Source organism: Xylocopa sonorina, chromosome 2 (assembly GCF_050948175.1).
Source record: "Xylocopa sonorina isolate GNS202 chromosome 2, iyXylSono1_principal, whole genome shotgun sequence".
Classification (NCBI taxonomy): Eukaryota; Metazoa; Arthropoda; class Insecta; order Hymenoptera; family Apidae; genus Xylocopa; species Xylocopa sonorina.
In genome coordinates this window covers 6,779,404-6,801,171 of record NC_135194.1, presented here as the reverse complement: position 1 = coordinate 6,801,171, position 21,768 = coordinate 6,779,404, and the positions used below count along the sequence as shown (strand labels likewise).

The window sequence follows — 21,768 nt, the reverse complement described above, 5'->3', positions numbered from 1 at the left end:
AAAGCTATTCTATTCTGAAATTAAATATGATATTATATGTAAATCTTGAGTTTAAAAAGTGTTTTGCAGCTACTGTTATAACACGGTTCCCATATAACGTGGAGCTAAAGTTGCGACAGCCTTTTTAATTCTCTATATGTATTAAACTATATCTTGCCTTTTGTAATAAATTTTATTTCTCTGAGAATGCAATTTTAACGCAGAACGAATCAAACTGATTTATATTTCACTTATTTCTATTAATAGTATTTTCGTAAAAATTAAAAAATCTAATGGAAGAGAATTTAATAATCATTTTGTTTTTCTTTTGCATTACAGCAAGATTGCCCGAACGGTAGATTAACGCCAACAAAATTTGTCGACATGTACAAAATGTTCTTCCCATCTGGCAATGCGGAGGAATTCTGTGATCATGTCTTTCGTACATTCGACATGGACAAAAACGGCTACATCGATTTTAAGGTAAGACATGTTTGTTCGAAATTGATTTTTATATGCCATTGCAATGCTCTGTGAAAAATGGTGTGATTTTATTTTTATTAAAAAGAATCAACTTTATCGTATAGAACTACCGAAAACATTTTTGAAAAAATAATTGTTATTTACTTAGAAACTACAGAAATATTCACTTTTATTTTCAAACGTAAGGAATCAATACTAACACTAATAAATATTAGTAAATATGTATTTGATTATCTCTTTAATTATTATCATTATTCATTTATTGTAAAATTGATTTGGCTAACTCGATACGAATCATCTGTCTAATCGATCTCTTTAATTATTTATAATTTATATAGAATATATTTCCAATTTTTTTTTAAACGCAGTAAATGAAGTATTTATGCTTTCCGCTTAAATCAACTAAAATGAATTGAAAACATTGTATATATATGAAATTAGAAAATAATTTTAATTTATCCAAAATCTACTGCATCTTAACCATCTTTTCGTTACATACATATATGAATACGAACAAATAAATTCGAAGACAAAAGTTATCGCCCTACAATCACCTTGAAAAAAAAAAAAATTTCTCATCACTTTTGGCTTTTTTTAATCATTCTGTTATGACAAGAATAACAGAAAGAGTAATTCAATATATTGATGAATCTCAGTGACCTTAGAAAGTTAATTTGTACCAGCATAATCAACCTCTTTACGATATTCAGAGATTAAAGAATAACCCAATATTAATTTAATATTCACGATTGGAATTAGTACAGCAAGAAATTCGTTGAAAATGAATTTGTTCTAGCTTTACATTTCTTTTTCTTTCTTTAAGATTTAATTCGATTTAAGATAATTGAATAATTCAATTGAAACCCCATTACAAAATATGCCAGACACCGTTTACTTTGTTTATTAATAACAGATTGTATGCAGGGTGAGTAAGGATTTAAATGTGCCAGCTAAATTGAATCGTAAACTATTTGTTCCATCAAAAAAGGTATAGATAATAAAGCTGACTATACAAAAACTAATTCTTACATTGTTCGCCACGCTGGATACCAAACAACTTTCGTCTAAAAAATTCTTTTGATACGTTACATGATTCACCTTGTGTAATACAAAAGACAAATGATGAGTGTCAACTTTTTATACAAAGCACGTGTCTCTTTGCTCGACACAACGAACGGAAGTGAAAAGTGTGAACAAAAGAGGATTGTTTTTTTTAGAGAGGATAAAGGATAAATAAAAGGAAGCAACGAAAACCTTCTGAATTACTTCTTAATAACTAAATTTGAATTTTACATAGTTTCTAACATAATGTTTACAATACTTAGTCCCTTCATTTTCTTCGTCACAACCAATGTAATTAAAAATAATCTTGTTCATATCCATAATGCAGTTACTTCCCATCAAAATGCTCCGTTTGATGACGGATACAGTATTTACAATAAATTGTATAATATACATATGTATAAAAAAAATCCATAATACAGAACATCGACTGCATAATATTATTACAGTCAAAGATATATAGATATATAATTAATAAAGCAGCTAAATATCACGGAGTCCTTAGGATTGGTGACACCCAATGCGATTCATGGTATCACCCTTTCTCCTTCAATATTATATAAAATAATTAATCGTTACAAGGTTCAGACTGATAGTCGATTATTTTGAAATATTCCTGAGAATATTCCAGAAGTAAAACAAATAAAGATCGATGATAAGGTAACCACCCGATCTGGTGAAAAAACAGAGTAGTAGTTGATTAACGACTGAACCAGTAGCATTTTAAAATGACCTACTACTTTAAGAGTTCATTTATTTCAAAATCATACATATTGCATAATTGTTTAATATACCTTTGAAAATAACGGGTCACCCTTGACTAGGCGTATCCTCCGTGTACCCCAGTGACATTTCTAGCTAGATTAATTAATAACTAAAACATTAATAATCATAATTGTAACAAATATACCACAATTATTTTATCTGTAATCAAATTATTTTCTACTTTTATGAATATAATTTTAACTTTTTTTAAACGATGGTCAGGTCTTCTTTTCTTAAATTTTGTTCTTGTTGTCCAGTCCTTTGTCCGTCTTCGTCAAGTGTATTCTTTCTTATTAAAATTTAACACTTCTTATCGTAGATACCATTACGTGTCATTTTAAACGTTTTTCAGTACAACGAATATGTTGTTAACCAGTTAAGTGCGTTCGACGTGTATACTCGTCGGACCAAATCTCTACTGCGGTGCGATTGACACACGTCAAACGAGTATACACATACTCGTTGTGTAAAATAAAAAATTACCATTCACTATAAAAACTCGAAATCTCAGTAAAATGTAAAAAGAATATTATTTGGTGCTATATTCCCTTTATATACATAGCTTGAAATTTTGTAAACTATTTTCTTATTTTTCTTGTCTATTCTTGCTATCTTCAATTTTTCTTGTTTATGTGTTTTATTATTTTTTAACAATTTTCAAGATTTTAGTAAGACTAACGTATTCAGATACGAATTGTTAGCTTCTTTGACGAATAAAAATGTAATCCTTCCTCGTTTTTCGTAAAATGTATAATAGTACCATTTGCCCTGCGTTCGACGTGTATACACGTCGTTGCTTGTATTTAATTCCGCACCCTGTGGTGATCTTTTGAAACTAAATTCCACAGTTAACTGGTTAAAGATTTCACGAGAGCACAGTGTGCCTGGCTAGCAAGTATCGCCGCGTCATACACTCTTTCGTCGTCTACTTGTTCATTCGAAGCTTCATTTACCGAGCCATTTATAAAGATGCAATGTGTCAAGTGTAACGCAAATGGTGGTCAACCGTTTTCGTTGCATCGATGTTTGCGCAAGGTGCGTAAGTTTCGCGCGAAAGCGATTTCAAGTCACGATCGCCTGCTTCGATCATTCTAAAGGAAGAGAAAGTGAATCTGACTCGGGGACAGGTCTATGCTTCCTTTATTCGGCAACGGTTGCATATTTAATGTAGATTCAGAAAGTGGGAAAGTGACTATAAATCTAACCAGATATCATTTTTAAATACTATAATTAATATCGAAATGCTATGAAAGATGTAATCTTTAATATCCATTTTGAAACAAGGCTATAGATGGGTTCGGTTTAGTTGAACAAATGTTTAATTACAGTTAATAATAATTGCATAATAAAAAAAATAATATTACATAAAATATAATAGTATAAATGGATTAATATAAAAAAGATTGTGCATATAAATAGAAGTAAATATAAAATTAAAATTGTGATCTCACGAGCTAAGAAATATATTCTTAGTAAGGTTCTAAAAGACTGCGCATGTAGAAGATGGTAGAATAATATGAACAATGCAACCAGTTTCTCCTTTGTGATATTCAGCGCCAGCAAAAGAATGCAATTCGTAGCAAGTAAAGAACAAAGATCTATAAAAAAAAAAGGCACATAGGAAACTAGCCGATGGCAGCAATTGGCCAGAGGGACCAGCGCATTGATGAGGTCAATATGAGAAGTGGAGACCCTTCAGAGGTCAGGAAGAGTAAAGAGCTGAGTCGTCCTCGACTGCGTTCTTTAAAAGCCTCGCCATTTGTCTACCTCAGGCGTCAGATGGCCTAGTTCAGTTTTACCTATATCCAACGATGATACTCGAAAATCCCTACGAACCTAATGAACGTGAAATATCAATGTGACCCTTGCAACAAAAATTGGAATTCATCCAATCCTATGTTAAGTCAAATATCCGCAAACGTCGATGATAATCATTTGAACGAATCAGTCGTTGATATAAACGCAACGCTTAAACACAATGCGGTTGATACGAGATGGGAAAGAATATAAATATTGCTTTCGATAGCTATAATAAGATGGAACAGATTTCAAGGTGAAATTAATTTTTTCAAGTGGAAGACAGTGAACTTGAAATCAGCCCTTAAGCATTATTCTTAGGATACTGGGACATGCTTGGTTCATGATATTTCTCAGTGACGAACAATCTTAACTTCTTCAGAGACACTGACGTATATGTGTGCATTTATAATTCAAATTGAATTGTTCAATGAACAATTAAAAGTGTGCATATGTTATTATATTATTACTATAATTTCATAGTAAAAAGGAATTAATACTACAGATTGCGTTTTTAAATTGATACCATTATTAAGACTGATTATATATTATATACTTGTTACCTCATTTATCAAATGTTAACGATAGTATTCGAATTAAAAGAAATTAAACCTACACATACGTGTAATTGTCTCTGCAATTTTATTATATTTTCATAATTATATTTCATTCTAAAGATGTAGTCAGTGATCAAGATGACTTGTATAGATAAGACTTAAGTTACGTTAAATGTTAAGTAATAGATTATAGTTAGAGATTAGTATTATTAGCTACGTATTACTTAAAATTTCACCTAACGTTGCTTAATTCTGAACAATTGGAGAGAACGCTATTTTAAAGCAAACAAATAAAGCGGATTTACGTCAACCGTTCGAGAAATCGCAGACAAGACCAATATTCGCTATTCAACTGTTTGCCGATATCTAATGGCCTTGATAAAAATAGAAAAGCTTTACAAATGGGTCCCACGCGAATCTACCGAGGTGGATAAGATTTATCGTTCGATGAGCAGTTCTTTTTTGCGTTCTCGGCATAATAATGAAGACATATTGAAGAGAATAATCACTTCTGGTGAGAAATGGATTCTGCGCTTGGTTCGACGACGTTTTACGTGCTGGTTGGATTATTTTTATATCTATCTCATGATTTTTATATCTGATAACATTTTTGTCAAATTTTAAAACAACTGTCCACAAAAAAATTATCGCAACATGCAATTCATTCCAAATCACTACTCATAGATAAATGTTTATATCTGGCAAACATTTGCCCTTAGACCTACATTTACTAAGGCTTTTTCACTCAGTACAGTATATACTATATACTATATAAATATTGAATGATTTTTCGAACAACTTGTATATAGGATAATACAAAAATTTTATTAATAGGTCACAAACTGACATGTAAAATAATTACTTCTGTATATGTAATATATTCTGTATAATATATCAGTAATAAGTCTTTCACCAATCATTACTGCTTAAGTTGACGATAAATTATTAAAAAAGTAGCGATAAAAAAGTGTTACCTTCTCACCACCGTATTGCACTGTATTTTTAAATTAAATGAATTCTTTAATTGCCTAATTTTTGCATTATTTTCAAAAAGTGAGTTGAAATTTACTATACAACTGACGAAGATTAATTGTTAGCTTACGTAATTTTGATTGCGTATACGATACACATACATATGATTAACCCATTTTAATTTGCCAATAATGTAGTTCACGTATTTAGTGAGGATGACGTTGTTCATCGACTGATAAGAATATTAAATTTTCTCGAACAAAAATAAAATGTCAAAATTATCATGCACAACGATTGTTGTTATTCAAATGAAGAATTTGTTGTTACAGGAATTTCTGTTAGCCATCGATGTAACATCTAGCGGGACGCCGGAAGAAAAACTAAAGTGGGCTTTCCGTATGTATGACGTTGATGGAAATGGTGTCATCGATATTCAGGAAATGACGAAAATTGTGCAGGTATTGTACATTTCACAAATTAACTTCTATTATTATTCAACTTTGTCGATATGATATTTTAAATGTACACTCTACTTGAACAGCTATTTTTCAAATCTTTATTTTCTACAATCTTTTCTGCATATCTCTATGCAGAAAATGACTTACTTAATTTAGAAAAGAAAGAAAAAATCATAACCGTGCAAAACAAAAATCATAACCCGTGTAAATAATAATGAGCTCCGTTGATGAATGCATTAAAAAATACATGGTTTCATTTAAAAAATTAAAAGACTTTCTAAACAAAAAGCACATTTTTAATATCTTAACTGTTTTAACTTATTAGTGATCGAAAATTAGATGGTAATTCTATATGTAAACATATTCTACCAGCATTTAAATATCACTGTATATAAAAAATTCGTGTATGTATTTGCGGATAGTGAATTATAATTGAATTCCTCACTAATCGAACAAGCCTAATTTACTGTAATTCAAACAAATAAGTATATTTTCTAAAAAAATCTCATCTTTTCGCCGTAAATGGTTTCTCACTTCTGAACAATTTTAATTTTCAGTTTTTATTACAGTATTAATACATGAAATAATTATTAGAATGCTAAGATGGTAGAATTTTAAACCATGAAGGGAACGATCAATTTTTTATTTCTTATAGAAGATATGGTATTGCAAAGTACATGGTATACAATTGTTCAATATGGAAAGTTAAAGTGTTTAATATATTTTGTTACGATAATATAAAAATCTCAACGAACGCCCAATCTACGGGAAACCAATCATACTACAACACCGCAATTCGAAACGAATCTATCAAATCATAAGTCCGATTGCACGTTAAGACGATATGAACTACAAACATTGCTTTTTAACTGAACGGAAGAGAACTGGTTTGCATAGTGGATTACAATAATGAACACTTAAGTTATTTCCAATATTCACAAGCGATATTGTTTATTCATGCAGATAACTGAATTAATCCGTTGATCGCCAGCATTAGTTGGGTGAAATTTTACTAAATATAATAATAATCATTTTAATGGAATTCTTGCGTAATTACATAGTCGATAAAAATAGTAAATAAAATTCTTTGCTCCTACACTTACGAGCAACTAAATCGACTCAACCTCCAGATACGCACACAAAGTAAATTTTTTCAAAAATTGTCACACTTAACGGGCGAAAAACATACTAGTTTCGAATTATCAGGTATTCAGCTCTAAATTGATACCAACATCGTAAAAAAAGTCGACTATTTTTCGACTATTTTTAAAAAATTATGTGACCTGAATTCCAATGAACAAGAAAAAGTTAAAATATGCTGTCTTTTCTTTGGAAACGATGTTTTTATTCAATTAAAACGAAAAATTTAAATTTAACATCGAAGAATTATTTAATTCATTAAATTTGGATACTCGACGTCGTTGCCACTCGCCCCCCCCCCCCCTCCTCCTCAGCTTAAAGAATATTTTAGCTTTTTTTGTTCATTAGAATTCAGGTTACATAATTTAAAAAATGATGTTGGTATCAATTTAAAGCTAAATACCTGATCATTAAAAACTAATGTTTTCCGTTCATTGGCTGCATCATTTTTGAAAAAATTCACTTTACATACGTACTTGAAGGTTGAGTCGATTTAGTTGCACTAGTGAGTGTACTTTATATTTTTCGAAAACATTCAGAGTTTCACAAAAAGGGAAAAAAATTCAGATGATATTTGTCTGACCCAATTGCCCAAATAAATATTGAAGAGGAGAACGTAATGTTACACAGGCAGGTAAACCTGTAATTAGGATACGTGACACGCCATTGTACAGCAAATTGCGGGAATCATTTTGTATGCTTTGTGTTTGCCAAGCTTCGACAACTGCGGAACGGAATACGCTAATTAAACACTTACCATCCATGTTGTCAATAGCTCGTAGTAATCATCGGTATAGGGATGAAAAACTGAGGACATTAAACCAAGTTAGCTGTAATTGAGCTGACTTGAATTACTTAATTGTCAAGCTTGACAATTGTAGAACAAGGCTTTTCCACTATAACTAAGCTCTTAACGAACATTACTACAACACCTGATAACTGTTATAGTCTATAAAATCGTTTTCTTAAAAAAAAAGGGTTATAAAAGGCTTTGGCTGTCTAAAAAGGAATACAGATTTATTACTTTAAAAATTTAACGTTTTTTCCGTTGTAAGAGAACGAAATGAAATAGATGAATTAAGTTACACAATTTCATGTATAATCATGGATGAACAGATGAAAAGCAACACTTTCCTTTTGCGAAAATTTCCATTTTGGTTTTGTTAATGAGTTATTAAAGAAAGAGAATCAGGAATTGTAGAGCGCGCAGATGATAGCAATAGGTATGAACCGTCAACAAACTGCCATACAGCGATCAAACAGACAAATGAATATAGCATACATCGAATTTAATGTATTAAATCAGCTTATTCACAGGTAATACTAATACTACTGCGAAAACAAAACAGCTTTACGCGTTTTCTAAATAGCTATTGTTTTTATTAACGTCTCATTATCAGAATCGAGATAGAAATATCTTCAATGGACAAAGTAGCTATAAATCGGTTCAAGAATCAGTTTTGAGCGTTGTTTCTATTGTATCCTGAGACATTTCATGATGAAATGTTTATGTACGATATTCACGTGCTGATATATTATTCACGACCCATTCATAATTTCTCAAAGTTCCATATTAGGATAGGAAGAGATACAAGTACAGTTAACCTTCCTATAAAAGGGTTAATACGTTTCACGATCTGTCGAAAATGTGTTAAGTAAAACCTAAAAGTAGTATAAATTAGTGGAGTATCTGTTTATTTCAATCAAAACAAAATTTGTGCTATATGCAAAAATTACCCAACATTACTAAATTTTACTAAACATTATTTATATACTACCAATTTTACTAAAAATTCTAAATACTGTGTTGTAGGAGAGATTTTGCAATTTTTACACCGTGTTACAAGAGGGCTGCTTACATCAATTATCTATTTGTCTAATTATTGCCTTTCATATTACACAATAAAGGAAAAGGAAATATAATGAATTGAACAGTCATAGTAATAAATGATAACTATTTAAATTTCATGCCACTTATTGATACGATCCCAACGAACTAAGGGATCATTTCCGTTTACTACAAACATGGCGAAAAGCGTCGAACGGCTATCGATTACTAAGGAACTCCATAAAGCAAGTCTTATTATAAATTAAATCGTATACCGATGACACGCGTTGTTTACATTACGATGCCGATCAATAAATTGGGAATATTGCTTGAAAAGGGTGGTGCAATTACAACGCGCTGTAACATAAATGGGACGATTCATATCCTTCGAATTTATATTCTTAATAGTGCTTTATGCAAAATCGAAATTGATTTTGAAGCAAAATACCGTACAATATGAAGGTATCAAGTCACCACTAACGATCTCCTCGCCTTACAGTAATGGTCCATTTGATATTCGACGCAGATGTGCAACATAAAATAGCGATTTAATGGATGTTCAAGAAGCATGATAATGATTTAATGAACATTCAACGTGATACAATAGCAATTTAATAGCAGTTTCATAGTAATTCAGTAGACGTTCAATGGTATACGATGTAGTATGTCAAAGGTACGTTATAGTACAAGGGTACTTCGAAGGATGTTCGAAATAGTACAGGTGCGATATTATTGACGTAATACATTAATGGTAATTAATGATAAAAAATAAAGTCTTTAATAAAAAGGGTCCGTAATTACCGACCGTGATAGGATCGATACCTGCATTATCGACTTGAGAGCCCCTTCTTTGTGTAACGTAATATCTCTTCGCCATGAAATTGGAAGTGTTAATAAGATACAAAGGATAACTTTATTTTCTTAAATGAAATCCGTATTTTTAATGCATTAATCGATACGGCTGTGGCTCTGGTATTTGATTAAAAAATTAGAACAATTATTTAGAAAGGGAACGCTTCTTCCCTTTTGAAGGTTCTTATATTGTAAAAATCAACATTTAGACAAACTTTTCTTCAATTTATCAGTTATATTTATAATTTTCTACGACAAAAAATTTAAAATAAATGAGGAACAACTCGCAGAATAACTAATACTTTGCCAGTTATATGTGACTCTTCTTCTACTTGCCTACTGCGCTAAGATGTGAACAAGCGACATCTTCTATTTTATATCGTTATGATACATCAGCTGCAGAGCTTTTATTTCTATCTACTTACCAACGATAGGTAAAGGGTCGTAGAGTCAGATATTCACTCACCAATATTAGCTGTAGCATGCAACAGCGGGTTGATGTGGATGCGCATAATACCAATATATGTGTTTCTCAACAATAAAGGTGTACGATACGGAATCTTGAACCAACTTCAAGATAATGCTCCTACTGACTAAAACTCTACGGTAGCCGTTTTAGTGTTATGGGGAGAGTATGAAAGCTCGTATGATTTTATGGTACCTCTATCCAAAATAAGGGATACTTTTACTCCTCATTATTGTGACATTCCTGGCGGCAAATGATCCATACTATCCCCCCTGTATGCTTGAAAACCCAAGTTTGCAAATCCCGAACTATGGCTGACACGTGGGCGTAGAACATAAGCACAATGACCTTAAATGACAACCACTTTACTCTACTATTTATCCTACTACTCTGCGATTGTATGAACCATACCAAAGGGACACCTTACTCACAGAATGTCTAGTCTGACAGCAGATTTCTGAAACAAACCAGTTTTAATCTGCTTCCAGTAGAATTCTTCTTTCCAACAATGAAACGAATTACGACACCAAAATCCACGAAATCTTCAAAACCTCTTATCCTTGATTTCACGAACCTCATCAGCAGAATGACGTTAATCTCCCAGAACTCCATGTATTCTCTATGCTGAACAATCAAACCGTTTGCATTCGTCTTTCAGTGCCATCACCTTTGAAAGAAAGTTCCCAGTTTTGTTCCTCTAACAATAAAGCTTAGTTATAATCAGCTTCTCAGATGGGGAACGCAATAATTTATAATAAAGAGCATCAGATTCGCAATGAAGAGCACCCTTTGAATAGCGCTTTGTAGTGCGTTCTGTAAAGAGTGTTCTAAGTGTGTTCCCAAATTTGGCGACACTATTTGCGCAAATTTAACATCTCATAACGGGCAAGAAACGCGTGAAATTGTGTCCCTATATTTAGGTTGATTTAAGGAAACAATCGATGAAATAGTTCCGGAATTGGCTAACGACAGGGTGTTATATCTGATTAGAACGCCGAACCTCACATTCGTTTGCAAACCCAGTAAACATTAGCAGAGTAAAATTGCACCTTGGGATTTTCACTTATTTCAATATCTGCAAAAATCTCTCAATACAAAAAACTTCAATTTTCCGAAAGTTTGTAAAAACCAGCTGGACCAGTTTATCGCTTAAAAAGAAAATTTAAAAAGAAAATTCTGGGAGAGTAAGAGTTGTTTCAAAGATGGCGAGTGGTAGTGGAACAAAGCCATATACATATACAATATGGCGGATCGTACACTATTATACACATTTTTTTATTTTTCTTTGTAGTTAATCTCTTACCATACTTTGACGAGTCTGACTCGTGATAAAAATTTCGAACCAAACATGAATATCGGGTCAAATATAAATGTCGCGAGTTGAGTTCTTCGACTTCGCCGCTTTGGCTTCTTCTACGAACATTTGTGAGCATCGCTTGGGCCAAAATTTTGTCAAGTTAAGTGGTATGACAAGGAGTTAGTTTACAAAATATTCGAATTTATTAACATATGTACATAGAATTCTATATCCTTTCTAAAGTGTACAGTTTTCACTGTCATGCGTCTATAGGTATTATCGTGTACGACTATATGTACACTAATATTTGTCATTTACTAAAGTTTATGATCTGGAATAGCTAAATTAATTGTAACTTAAGCTTCTTCCTTATCCCTTTGTAAACTTACTCTCTGTATTATACGTATAACTGACTGATTGTGCAGGAGGTGGACACTGTTGGTATTTGTCGAAACAATACAAATTACCAATCAGTGTCCCCCTTCGAGTGGGAAGATACCTGCACAGACGTGGAACTTTTCAAATCCCTCGGTGATGTTCTGTAAATTTCGCAAAGGTCAAGAATTCGGTCTGGTCCCGCTGTGTGCACGGTTCGATGTCCCGCTGCGTGCACATGGACTGACCCTTAAAAAATATCTCGTTTACAACACGCGATGGCTATTGAGAACATCGAAATTAAACATTCTAAAAACCATTGTGTCGGAGGTCGCGAAAGTTTACGAAATTACTTAAAAGCGTCTTAATCTCAAAAATAACCTTTTCATCATAAACGTGTGATAAACGAGGTATTCGAAAACCCCACGTTTTATTATTCCGTCGGTCGGAACAGAACATTTTACAATTTTTTAAATTCTAACACTCTTAAGGAAGACTAGAGTAAATTTGGGTTTCCAGTAATAATTTCTTTTAAAAATTATTTCGAATTGTGTCAAACACACAAAATCAAATAGTCTTTCGTTGTTCTCCAACGTCAATTTCATAATTTTTTGTGGAATACTTTGATGAATACTTGCGGAACACCAGTGTGCGCAAACATGTTTCATACTGTAACGGTGTACTTTATCATCCTACTCTTAATATATGTCCTATAAGAATCAGGAATATAATTACTATATTATTGTTGTTAAAAATACGTTTTAAAATTTCATCTGCTCCGATCGAAAAACCTATTGGTTGTTCTGCTGTTCCCTATCGGTTCTTTCTTATTTGCAAATTTAATAGAAATAAATAGGGGGTGTCAATTTTAACATCACCTACGGCTCGCAGGTCAACCGTTATTCTCGCAGCATACACATGTCGGAATACGGCTGGCACGTGTCCTATTTTTACAATGTAATATCGACACCTGTGTCGACTGACATACTTGGTTTTCCACCTACCAGTCCCGGTGTTCTAACCTCTATTACGTTTTTTATTGCGACGGAAGACCGTAGCTTCCTACTTGCCGTTACGGTATTTGCTTCGGTCGCGGCATATTCAAACGCACATAACAATTTTTTTATGAGATCCTCTCTTCTATCTATACTGCCATATTTATGGCCATTTGTAATGGCTTCGAATACGAACCAGAAGAAAAGTTATTTATACTTTATATACACACTATATATAGTTGTTTAATGTATAATTTAGAAAAAGTGGGGACTAAACTAGTAAAGTAGTAGAGAAGTGGTCGTTTTGCTAAAAAAAAAATTCTAGAGCAACAAAATTTTATTATCAGAGAACAAATTGTATTGTATTATATTTTTTAAATTTCAACATATGAAAATGTACAAAAAAAGAATTGTTAGATTCGTTTAACGGAAATAATTTATTATTTTGCATAAGGGTAAATATAAATACAATTTTTAAGTAATTGAGGGATGAACTTATCTAATATCATTAGAAAGTAAGTTCCTCGACAGTAATAAATACTTATAGTATTATAAATCTTTAAATATTCTTTATTCTTCCGCATCTGTCTCGTTTGCTGTGACTTTTGTTTTGTTTTGTCGACACTGCATTCTTTATTTCCGATGCTCACTGTGATACAAATGATCTTTACGAATTTTAAACATAAGAGATAAGTTTATGCATATAATTGACAAAAATCTAATCTTTCCAAAACTAGGCACTTTTTTAAAACGTCGTAGGACGCGGTATAAATAGTTGAAAATCGAAACTATTGCGTCAAACATTTAGAAAGATTAGGACACTTATTGTTCGGTCTTAATAGCCGAACGTGGAGCATAAAATAGTGACTTTCGTCAACCATTCAATGAAATGTTTAAAAAATATTTAGCAAAAGAAATCGTTCATTAAAATAGCACGCACACACCATCAGTACTGGATTATATAAAACACATGTGTGTGTAGGACATCTCTATCAGATCACATTTTCTGATTGTAGGCAATATACGACATGCTCGGAGCTTGCTCGAGCAACAGACCAGCGGATAGTGCGGAAGAAAGAGCGAAGAACATCTTTGCCAGAATGGACGAAAATAATGACGGTCAACTAACCGAAGAAGAATTTTTGAAAGGTTGCCTGCAAGACGAGGAACTGTCGAAAATGCTAGCCCCTTAATTCCCGTGTCCTGGTTTGGGATCGATCATCAATAATAAGCTAATGTCAAGAAACATTCGTAAAATACCAACCGACCGAGCAACAACGATGAAAACAACTTCAGATACATTTATGTTTTTCATACGGACGCACGCACACGCATGTATACACGCACAACAAGTACATGGACACGCGCGAACACAAGATAACAGTTCTTGCAATGGTTTTGTACGAGAACCCGACAGAACGCTTACAATTACCCATTCGCGATCGGTGGTAACAATTATTAAAATCGTTCATTTTTCTATGCCCTCATTTCTCGCGTTCAGTTACCGAATCGCATGATTTCTGGAGGATTCGTCAACGGATTACTTTTTTAAGGGAACGAGTTTAAGTATCGTGGAACGAAGTAATTTGTACGCACACGTTCACTACTTGCAAGATAGTAGTAAATATAAAAGGAAATATTAAACTCTTCTTAATAAACACTCTACTAGACTCTGAAAAGGACAACATCGGCAGATACGGTATGACTGTAGCTGTTCTAACGTTTTTAGAACTACGACCATATTGTTAAATATAATGTAAAGGTTTCGATCAACTTCCATCGAGACGTTTAACAGATGTTACCATGATTTAAGTACCTTGGAATTAAGGTGAACATTGATCGTTAGAAGTAATTTGTCAGGACTTGGTAACGTATCGGGATCGAACAGTCAAACAGTTGCTCTCCCTTCAAATTCGAACAACGACGACAAAGTGCTAGGACGTTTGGTGACTGATGGCAACACAACGAATTGCAAGGAGATACTGTTAAATAAGTAGGACATTTTCGATCGAGGACTGCAGTTTTATATTGCACGATATACTTTACATAGTACACGATCCAAAAAGGTACGTCGTATTTCATAAAGGTGTGAACTATAATTATATTTCATAGAGTATGTTTAGCAATAAAAAAAAAATAGGTGAAATTTAAAGAGTGATTCTATATTTTAAAATAAGATGAATCATAGAAGGGAAACAAAATTGCAATTAAATATCGATCAACAAGTGAGCGAATACCAAACATTTGTCCATTATAAATTGTAACAAATTTTGTGACATTTACAATTAATGTTTCAATATTGCAACACTCTGTAAATTGAGAATCATAGGTAAATTACATTTTAATTCATAAAATTCATTAAAAAATCTTAAAATCTGATTTATCAAATTTTCAAATGTTTAAAATTAATGTCTTTTCCAACAAAAATTTATACGCTTCAAAAGTGCTTCGCACGTATTAAATATTACAAGTCTATTAGAAAGAAGCATTCATTCGCACTGTAATTGTCAAATTAAGCAAACAACTTCGTATAACATACTCGAAAACACTTACGATCATAAATTATCTAACACTGAGAGAAAATACTAATACTCTATTAAGGCGGGTTTCCAACACTCGCCACTAGATAGAAACCAACGCGTACAATCTCTCACAAGTTCTAATGAGTTTAAGTGTGTCTTCACTTTCTGTACGAGAAAAATTCTTTATTTCTACCATTCAGCGTTCCTTTTTCTCTTTTTTTTTCTCTATCACACACACACACACATTACAACACACCTGTTATTACGAATAATATATTTGAGAAGCACTCACATTTTACTCTAATATATAATATTACAAAAGTAATCTTTTTACCCGAATCTAACTTAATCTTTAACGAAGAAGATGAATCATTCTATAATTGAATTACTGTATGAACATCTCAATCAATGAAAACGAATCTAAGCACGCTCATCCTTCCATTACCTCTATTTTCATGTTATAACTGTTATCGATTCATATTTAATAGGAAATAATTAAGACGAAGATGTGTTTAGATTCATTTTCAGTAACGAGATCTAATGTATCGACTGGTCATGTTTTCATAAATATACTATAGAAAATACTATAAATTTGATTTTCATCATAGGATAATTCATCTCTACCGACAGTCGGCTTTCGATCACTGGTCACAGGATATTGTTCTTTTGCCTTGCTTGCTCTTGTGAGAGATGCGCGAGCCCCATTGTGGATAATTGATGTACGTATTGATTTTTAATTACGATCGTTACTTAAATAAGCTTATGCGATGAAGAGAGAAAAGCATTGACCACTATCCTGAATCTCATTAAATAGACTTTAACATATTTTTGTGAATTTAAAAATATACATTTTTTTTAGGAAGTAACAGAGAATTGAGCTTATCGTTAAATCACAAAATTTGCAATAGCTTGCACGCGAGAATTTTTCACAATATGACAGCACATAAAATATTATTTTCTACTAATGACGATATATGTATACATCCAAGTCAGATGCAACTTAATCGCCTCTATACAAATTTACAATTAAAGAGACAATATTTGAATTGTAATTTTGTTTGCCTTGAGTGTCATGTTCTTTTGAAACATCGAGTCATTCCTTATAATTTCTCTCTCTTTCTATTGGAAATACCTTACACTTTTAAGGATTTAATCATTGCATCGTATGCCTGCCTAAGCATATTTGAATTTATTTTTATTATTGCACTGCATTATTTGTCGTTATTAACATACAGGATACCTAAGACTGGAACTTTAAACGTACGTTATTGATAATAATACAGAAAATATCTGACAAAATTTATTTTAAAAAAATATTTATTTTTCGTATTAAATTTTTCAATATTTCTTTTTTCTTGTGTCATTAATAACTCGTTTAGATGGCACCTTTACTACAAACACGAATCACGTCTTGATTTCTAACATTTCATATTAATACGCGGCTAAAGAAACTGTGTAATATTTACATTACACGTGGCTCTACAAAAATATCTATTTTATTTCAAATATTATTTGTAAACGGTAAAATACAATTTCGACAGTATGTATATATACTTTTTAGGCAACATATACATTACCAACATTCATTCAGTGAAGCTTGAAAAAACATGTACTTTATGTGCACATTACTATTATATTATTACATATATTGCATATGTATACATTATATGTGTTGTATGCCGCTGACGCAGTGTATACACTGTTTAATTGGCAAATAAATAGAGCATTAACTGGGTTCTGCTTTATCCGACGCAATAACATAATTGTTCATTGTTAAAACGCAGAAAATAGTTATTCTTTTAATTGTCAGCATAAAAATTCGATTTTATGCCAAAACAGTATCGAATGAAAAATTTAATTCGAACCTAATCCAAATTAATATATCAATATTCTGTATATTTTTTATGTTGGATTAGGTTAGATTGAGATGAAGTTAGGTCCAATATCGAAAAAAAGAATCCAAGCAGAATCTAATCTCAATTAATAAGTCAACACTTTGTCTAATACTATTACATTTTCAGGTAGGCAAAATATGATAGAATGTTTTTAAATCATTACATTATAGATAATGTACATGTTGTTTAAATGGTATATAAATTGTCGTACTCGTGCACACAACGCTTTACATACATTTTTTGCAAAGTGTGGCACATGAGCACTGTTTTGCTCAAGCCATTTGCTAATAATGTCTTGATAATAACATACAAATATTGAAACTTATTAATGACAATATTATGAAATAATTAAATATATTATGAAATAATTATTAAATCAATCATTTGAACGTTTTCATAAATATGCAAAATAGTTACATACAGGTGATCCTTACTGTTTCAGTTGAATTTTAATGATTGACACGTTACCTAAAAATAAGAATAAAAATTGATATAAACGTACATTCCATTTGAAGTTGTTTAATAACTTATATTGTTCAATTTCGCTAAGTCTTCGACATGCTGACAATGTATTAAATATAATCCATTGCTTTGTGTCGACTTAAAACATAATACATATACGTACATTTAATAACTGCAGAATTTAAGTCCGGTAATCATGGTAGCCAGATGATTGGCACCTTCATAATTGATACGTTTATTCGGAAACCGATTGCCGAATTGCTCGCAGTAAATAACTAAAGCCATGCAAGCATTGTTATAACTTGGAAAAGAAAACATACTCAATAGTACATATTTACAAAAATTTTTATTCTTATTTTTGTGTACTAAATCTGTACAATTGAAGTTATGCTCGGATATATATCATGGGACACTCTATTCATATCTTACACGATTTCTTTTTCTTCATATGAATATGATTTTTGTCGGTTCAATTAAAATGTTCCAAGGAGTACACAAAATCTTGTAATTTTATAATTTGATTTTTCGTATAATATTTTAACTCTAGTCTTAGGTGGTCCATCCTGTATACAAGTCTGCCGGTTTAGAGGTCCTGACTCAAGGACCAATTCATGGTACCTAATCAAAAAGTAGATGTTTTACGAATCGCTGGCCCTTATTTCTCTCCAATTCGCATGCTAATAGAGCGTTCATAGAATTGAAATGTGTGCAGTATAACAAAATGCTCAACTCGGTAATATCGACTTAAGGAAATGACAGATGTAAATTCACTGCATTCACGCAGGCAGATTTCGCGACGCTCAAGCAAGCAATGTATATACGTGCAATATAACGTTTCTGCGAGAAATAATTAGCGTTATTGTGTAACATGCATCAGACACAACGTTTCTTACAGTAGAGAAATAGGGGACTATGTTTGAAAATTGAAATTCATTATTCGACGAAGATTAAGGAACTTCGTGTTTAACAAGTGGGAAAATGAGAATGGTAACGATGTTGTCCCTTTAAATTGGTTTGAATAATTTAACACCAACATGGACATTTAAAACATACCGGTCAACTGCTGAGAAAACGTATATCAAAATTGACAGAGAGAATCCCTAACTTATGCACGTCTTTGTGACAAAAGATCTGGAAGTAAGGTAATACGCTTCTTCTACTTAAAGTTAGTTATCAGCGCACGCATGCATTTTTCTCCTACTGTCTTCATTCTTATTAGGGTACTTGATAACGCAAAGCACACGAGGTGCTTTTTGATCAATTCCAATTTCCAGTTTCATACGTTATCTTCTATTCAATAATCGACAACGACTTGTAGTAGGCGTCGAGATCTGGTGACTTAAACAAGGCCTACACGAGAAGATACACATCTCGTAACCTTGTATTTTCTTTTATTATGAATTTGAAATATTCTTTGCATTCGCAAAATTTGAATTTTTTCTAATTTTTTACATTTTTACAGCTGTAAACTAACACACATTCAGAAAATATGTTAATTCGCCTCTGAATACTTGCTTCGCTATATCTCGACGTCTATTATACCGTGCAAATGGTCGTCCTATTTAGGTATCGAGGATTTTATGTTCGTAAGATTTCTTCTTACTATTATTTCCACGCTGCGCATAATTCTTCAGCGCTATGTATCTAGACTACGTGGTCATCAACTTTTGAATGCCAACGTCCTTCACGGTTTTCTTGCTTTTCCTTTAGAAAAGAGCTAAGCAGTAGATATACCGAATTATATAACTTACCCTGCAAATATGGATTGACTGTTCACAAAGAAATTAAAATTAGTTACAAATTCAGTGTCTGAAACCATTCTGTAATAACAATATGAAAATCTTCTATAAAAACCAATTCGTGTACAATTAGAAAGCGTCTGTCAGATAGCCATTTTCGAAGAATCCGCCTCACGTGCCATTAACCTTAACTTCGTTCGTCCATCGTACAACTTTCTGTGCATTTACATGTATTTTCAGTTTTGCGATTGCTTTCGATTCCACGCTTAATCGTAACATTGGTTTAATATGAATGAAAAAGATAAATATGGATAGAACGATAATTTTATATAAAATATTCCGTTCTAGAAAAAGAAAGTGATCTATGTAACACTCTAATTAATCGCCTTAGACTTTCATTACCCACCGTATTATGAAACGAAATAAAAGAAAGAAGCGAAATGCAGTTTAAACGGAAAATATCGTGTTAATGAACTTCTACCGTTTTCATTCCATTCTTTATACGGCATTTTATTACCATTTTGATTTTTACAATAACATTTTTAATCCGATCTATTTTATGGGTCAAAATTATTTGTAATTTATAAATCGTCATTCTCTTATACAATGGTAATATTCTGCAAAGAAAAAAAGAGAAAAAAACAGGTTAATGTTTATTAGCAAGTATGTACGACCAATTGCGCATTACTATTTAGGTCGATACATTAGAAAAATAGTTTTCTCTCATAAAAAAAAAACAAGATCTCGCTTACAAAGGTACTGTGAATCGTGGAGATTTATAGTATGGATCACGGTTTGAACGTCGTGTTGTTAGGACTTGCTCGGAAGGTTTGTAAACGGAAAGTAGACATCTATATACTAATGTGCAATTCGTGCAATCTGAGTAAACAAAAATCGTTCGCATTATGCGTATATTTAAGTACGTACATATAGTAGGCTACCTACATATCATTGCCTCTTTTGAAATGAAAATCGACGCGGCGAGGTTAGCTTCGCAATTCCATACTTCGTGCGCGCTTTATTCATACGTGTTGCAAAATTTCAGTCAATTTTTAACCGGTCAACATTCTCTTCACCAATACAACACCGGGTATTAAGCGCGATCTCATTCACTTAAGCTCACTCATGCGCACGTACACATGCATACGAGAAATTTATTTAAACATGATTATACAAACAATTATACAGATTACAGATTATGATAAAAACGGAATGATTAACAATTGTTCGCTACAAATTAGTAAGCAGATAATATTGACACGTTTTTCGAAATGCAATGATACTCATAACCTAAAAAACTTTCCTAATGATATATGGCTTGTATTTTACTGACCAATATTTTAATCCCCTTTGGGCAGTATTTCAATACAAAAAATCACTATTCTTTAAAAATATGTACAACCTCCACTGACAAACAAATGCTAATTGGTCAAAAACGTATTTATTCGACTTGGAATGGAGTGGGTTCAATACTATGTTTTCTCTGCTTTATATTGCCTGTTTATTAATTTAACTAACTAACCTAACCTAAACTGACCGTTTAATATTTTTATACAGACCTTTTTGGTATTAAACCAATTCCATTATTATAGATTTATTGTAAGTGGAAAAATAATTACATTTTTGATCAATTGATATTTATTAATCTGTCAGTAGGGGCTTCATACATTATCAAAGAATGTTGATCTTTCGTATTTAAATACTGGCCAAAGGGGATTTAAATAGTGATCAGTAAAGTACTAAGCAAAAGGGATTAAAATGATAAACTGACCACTTAATTTGTTGCCATGATATATTGACGATTCGATGAATCGAAAAAACGTAATATTCTTTCCGTTATTCTGTTCTTATGTTGTTCACTTAAAAGTAGCAAGACAGAAGGACGAACAAGAAACGAAAGGATCTTCGCGCTGTTATTAATTTCACGATCGCGTTCGCCAGTAACGTGTACATAAACGTACGTTGAGATATTTTTCACATTCTACGCCTATGTTCGATGATATTTCGCTGTTATTTCCAGTAAATTGAAGTATAACGCGAAACGAACCATTACAATTCCTCTCAAACCGAAAGTGCAGCATTGACAATCAAAATAATAAGTTTCTTTATTGAAAGAGTCAATGA

General features: G+C 32.2%; 2 protein-coding genes across 12 annotated transcripts in view; both read left to right on the top strand.

The window, feature by feature from the left end:
- The window catches only part of LOC143433347 (neuronal calcium sensor 2), a 238,126-nt gene extending 223,587 nt beyond the window's left edge, over positions 1 to 14,539 (top strand). For 6 of the 11 annotated variants that reach the window (XM_076910663.1, XM_076910662.1, XM_076910656.1 and 3 more), the window contains 3 exons: positions 319 to 462; positions 5,945 to 6,073; positions 14,043 to 14,539. In XM_076910663.1, coding sequence (XP_076766778.1) covers positions 319 to 462; positions 5,945 to 6,073; positions 14,043 to 14,219 — 450 coding nt within the window. In that variant the 3' untranslated portion in view covers positions 14,220 to 14,539. The remainder of the gene's footprint in view (positions 1 to 318; positions 463 to 5,944; positions 6,074 to 14,042) is intronic. The other 5 variants (XM_076910661.1, XM_076910658.1, XM_076910660.1 and 2 more) reach the window with 1 other exon arrangement.
- The window catches only part of Nca (neurocalcin homolog), a 263,690-nt gene that overhangs the window by 224,305 nt on the left and 17,617 nt on the right, over positions 1 to 21,768 (top strand). The gene's annotated exons all lie outside the window — the stretch shown is intronic.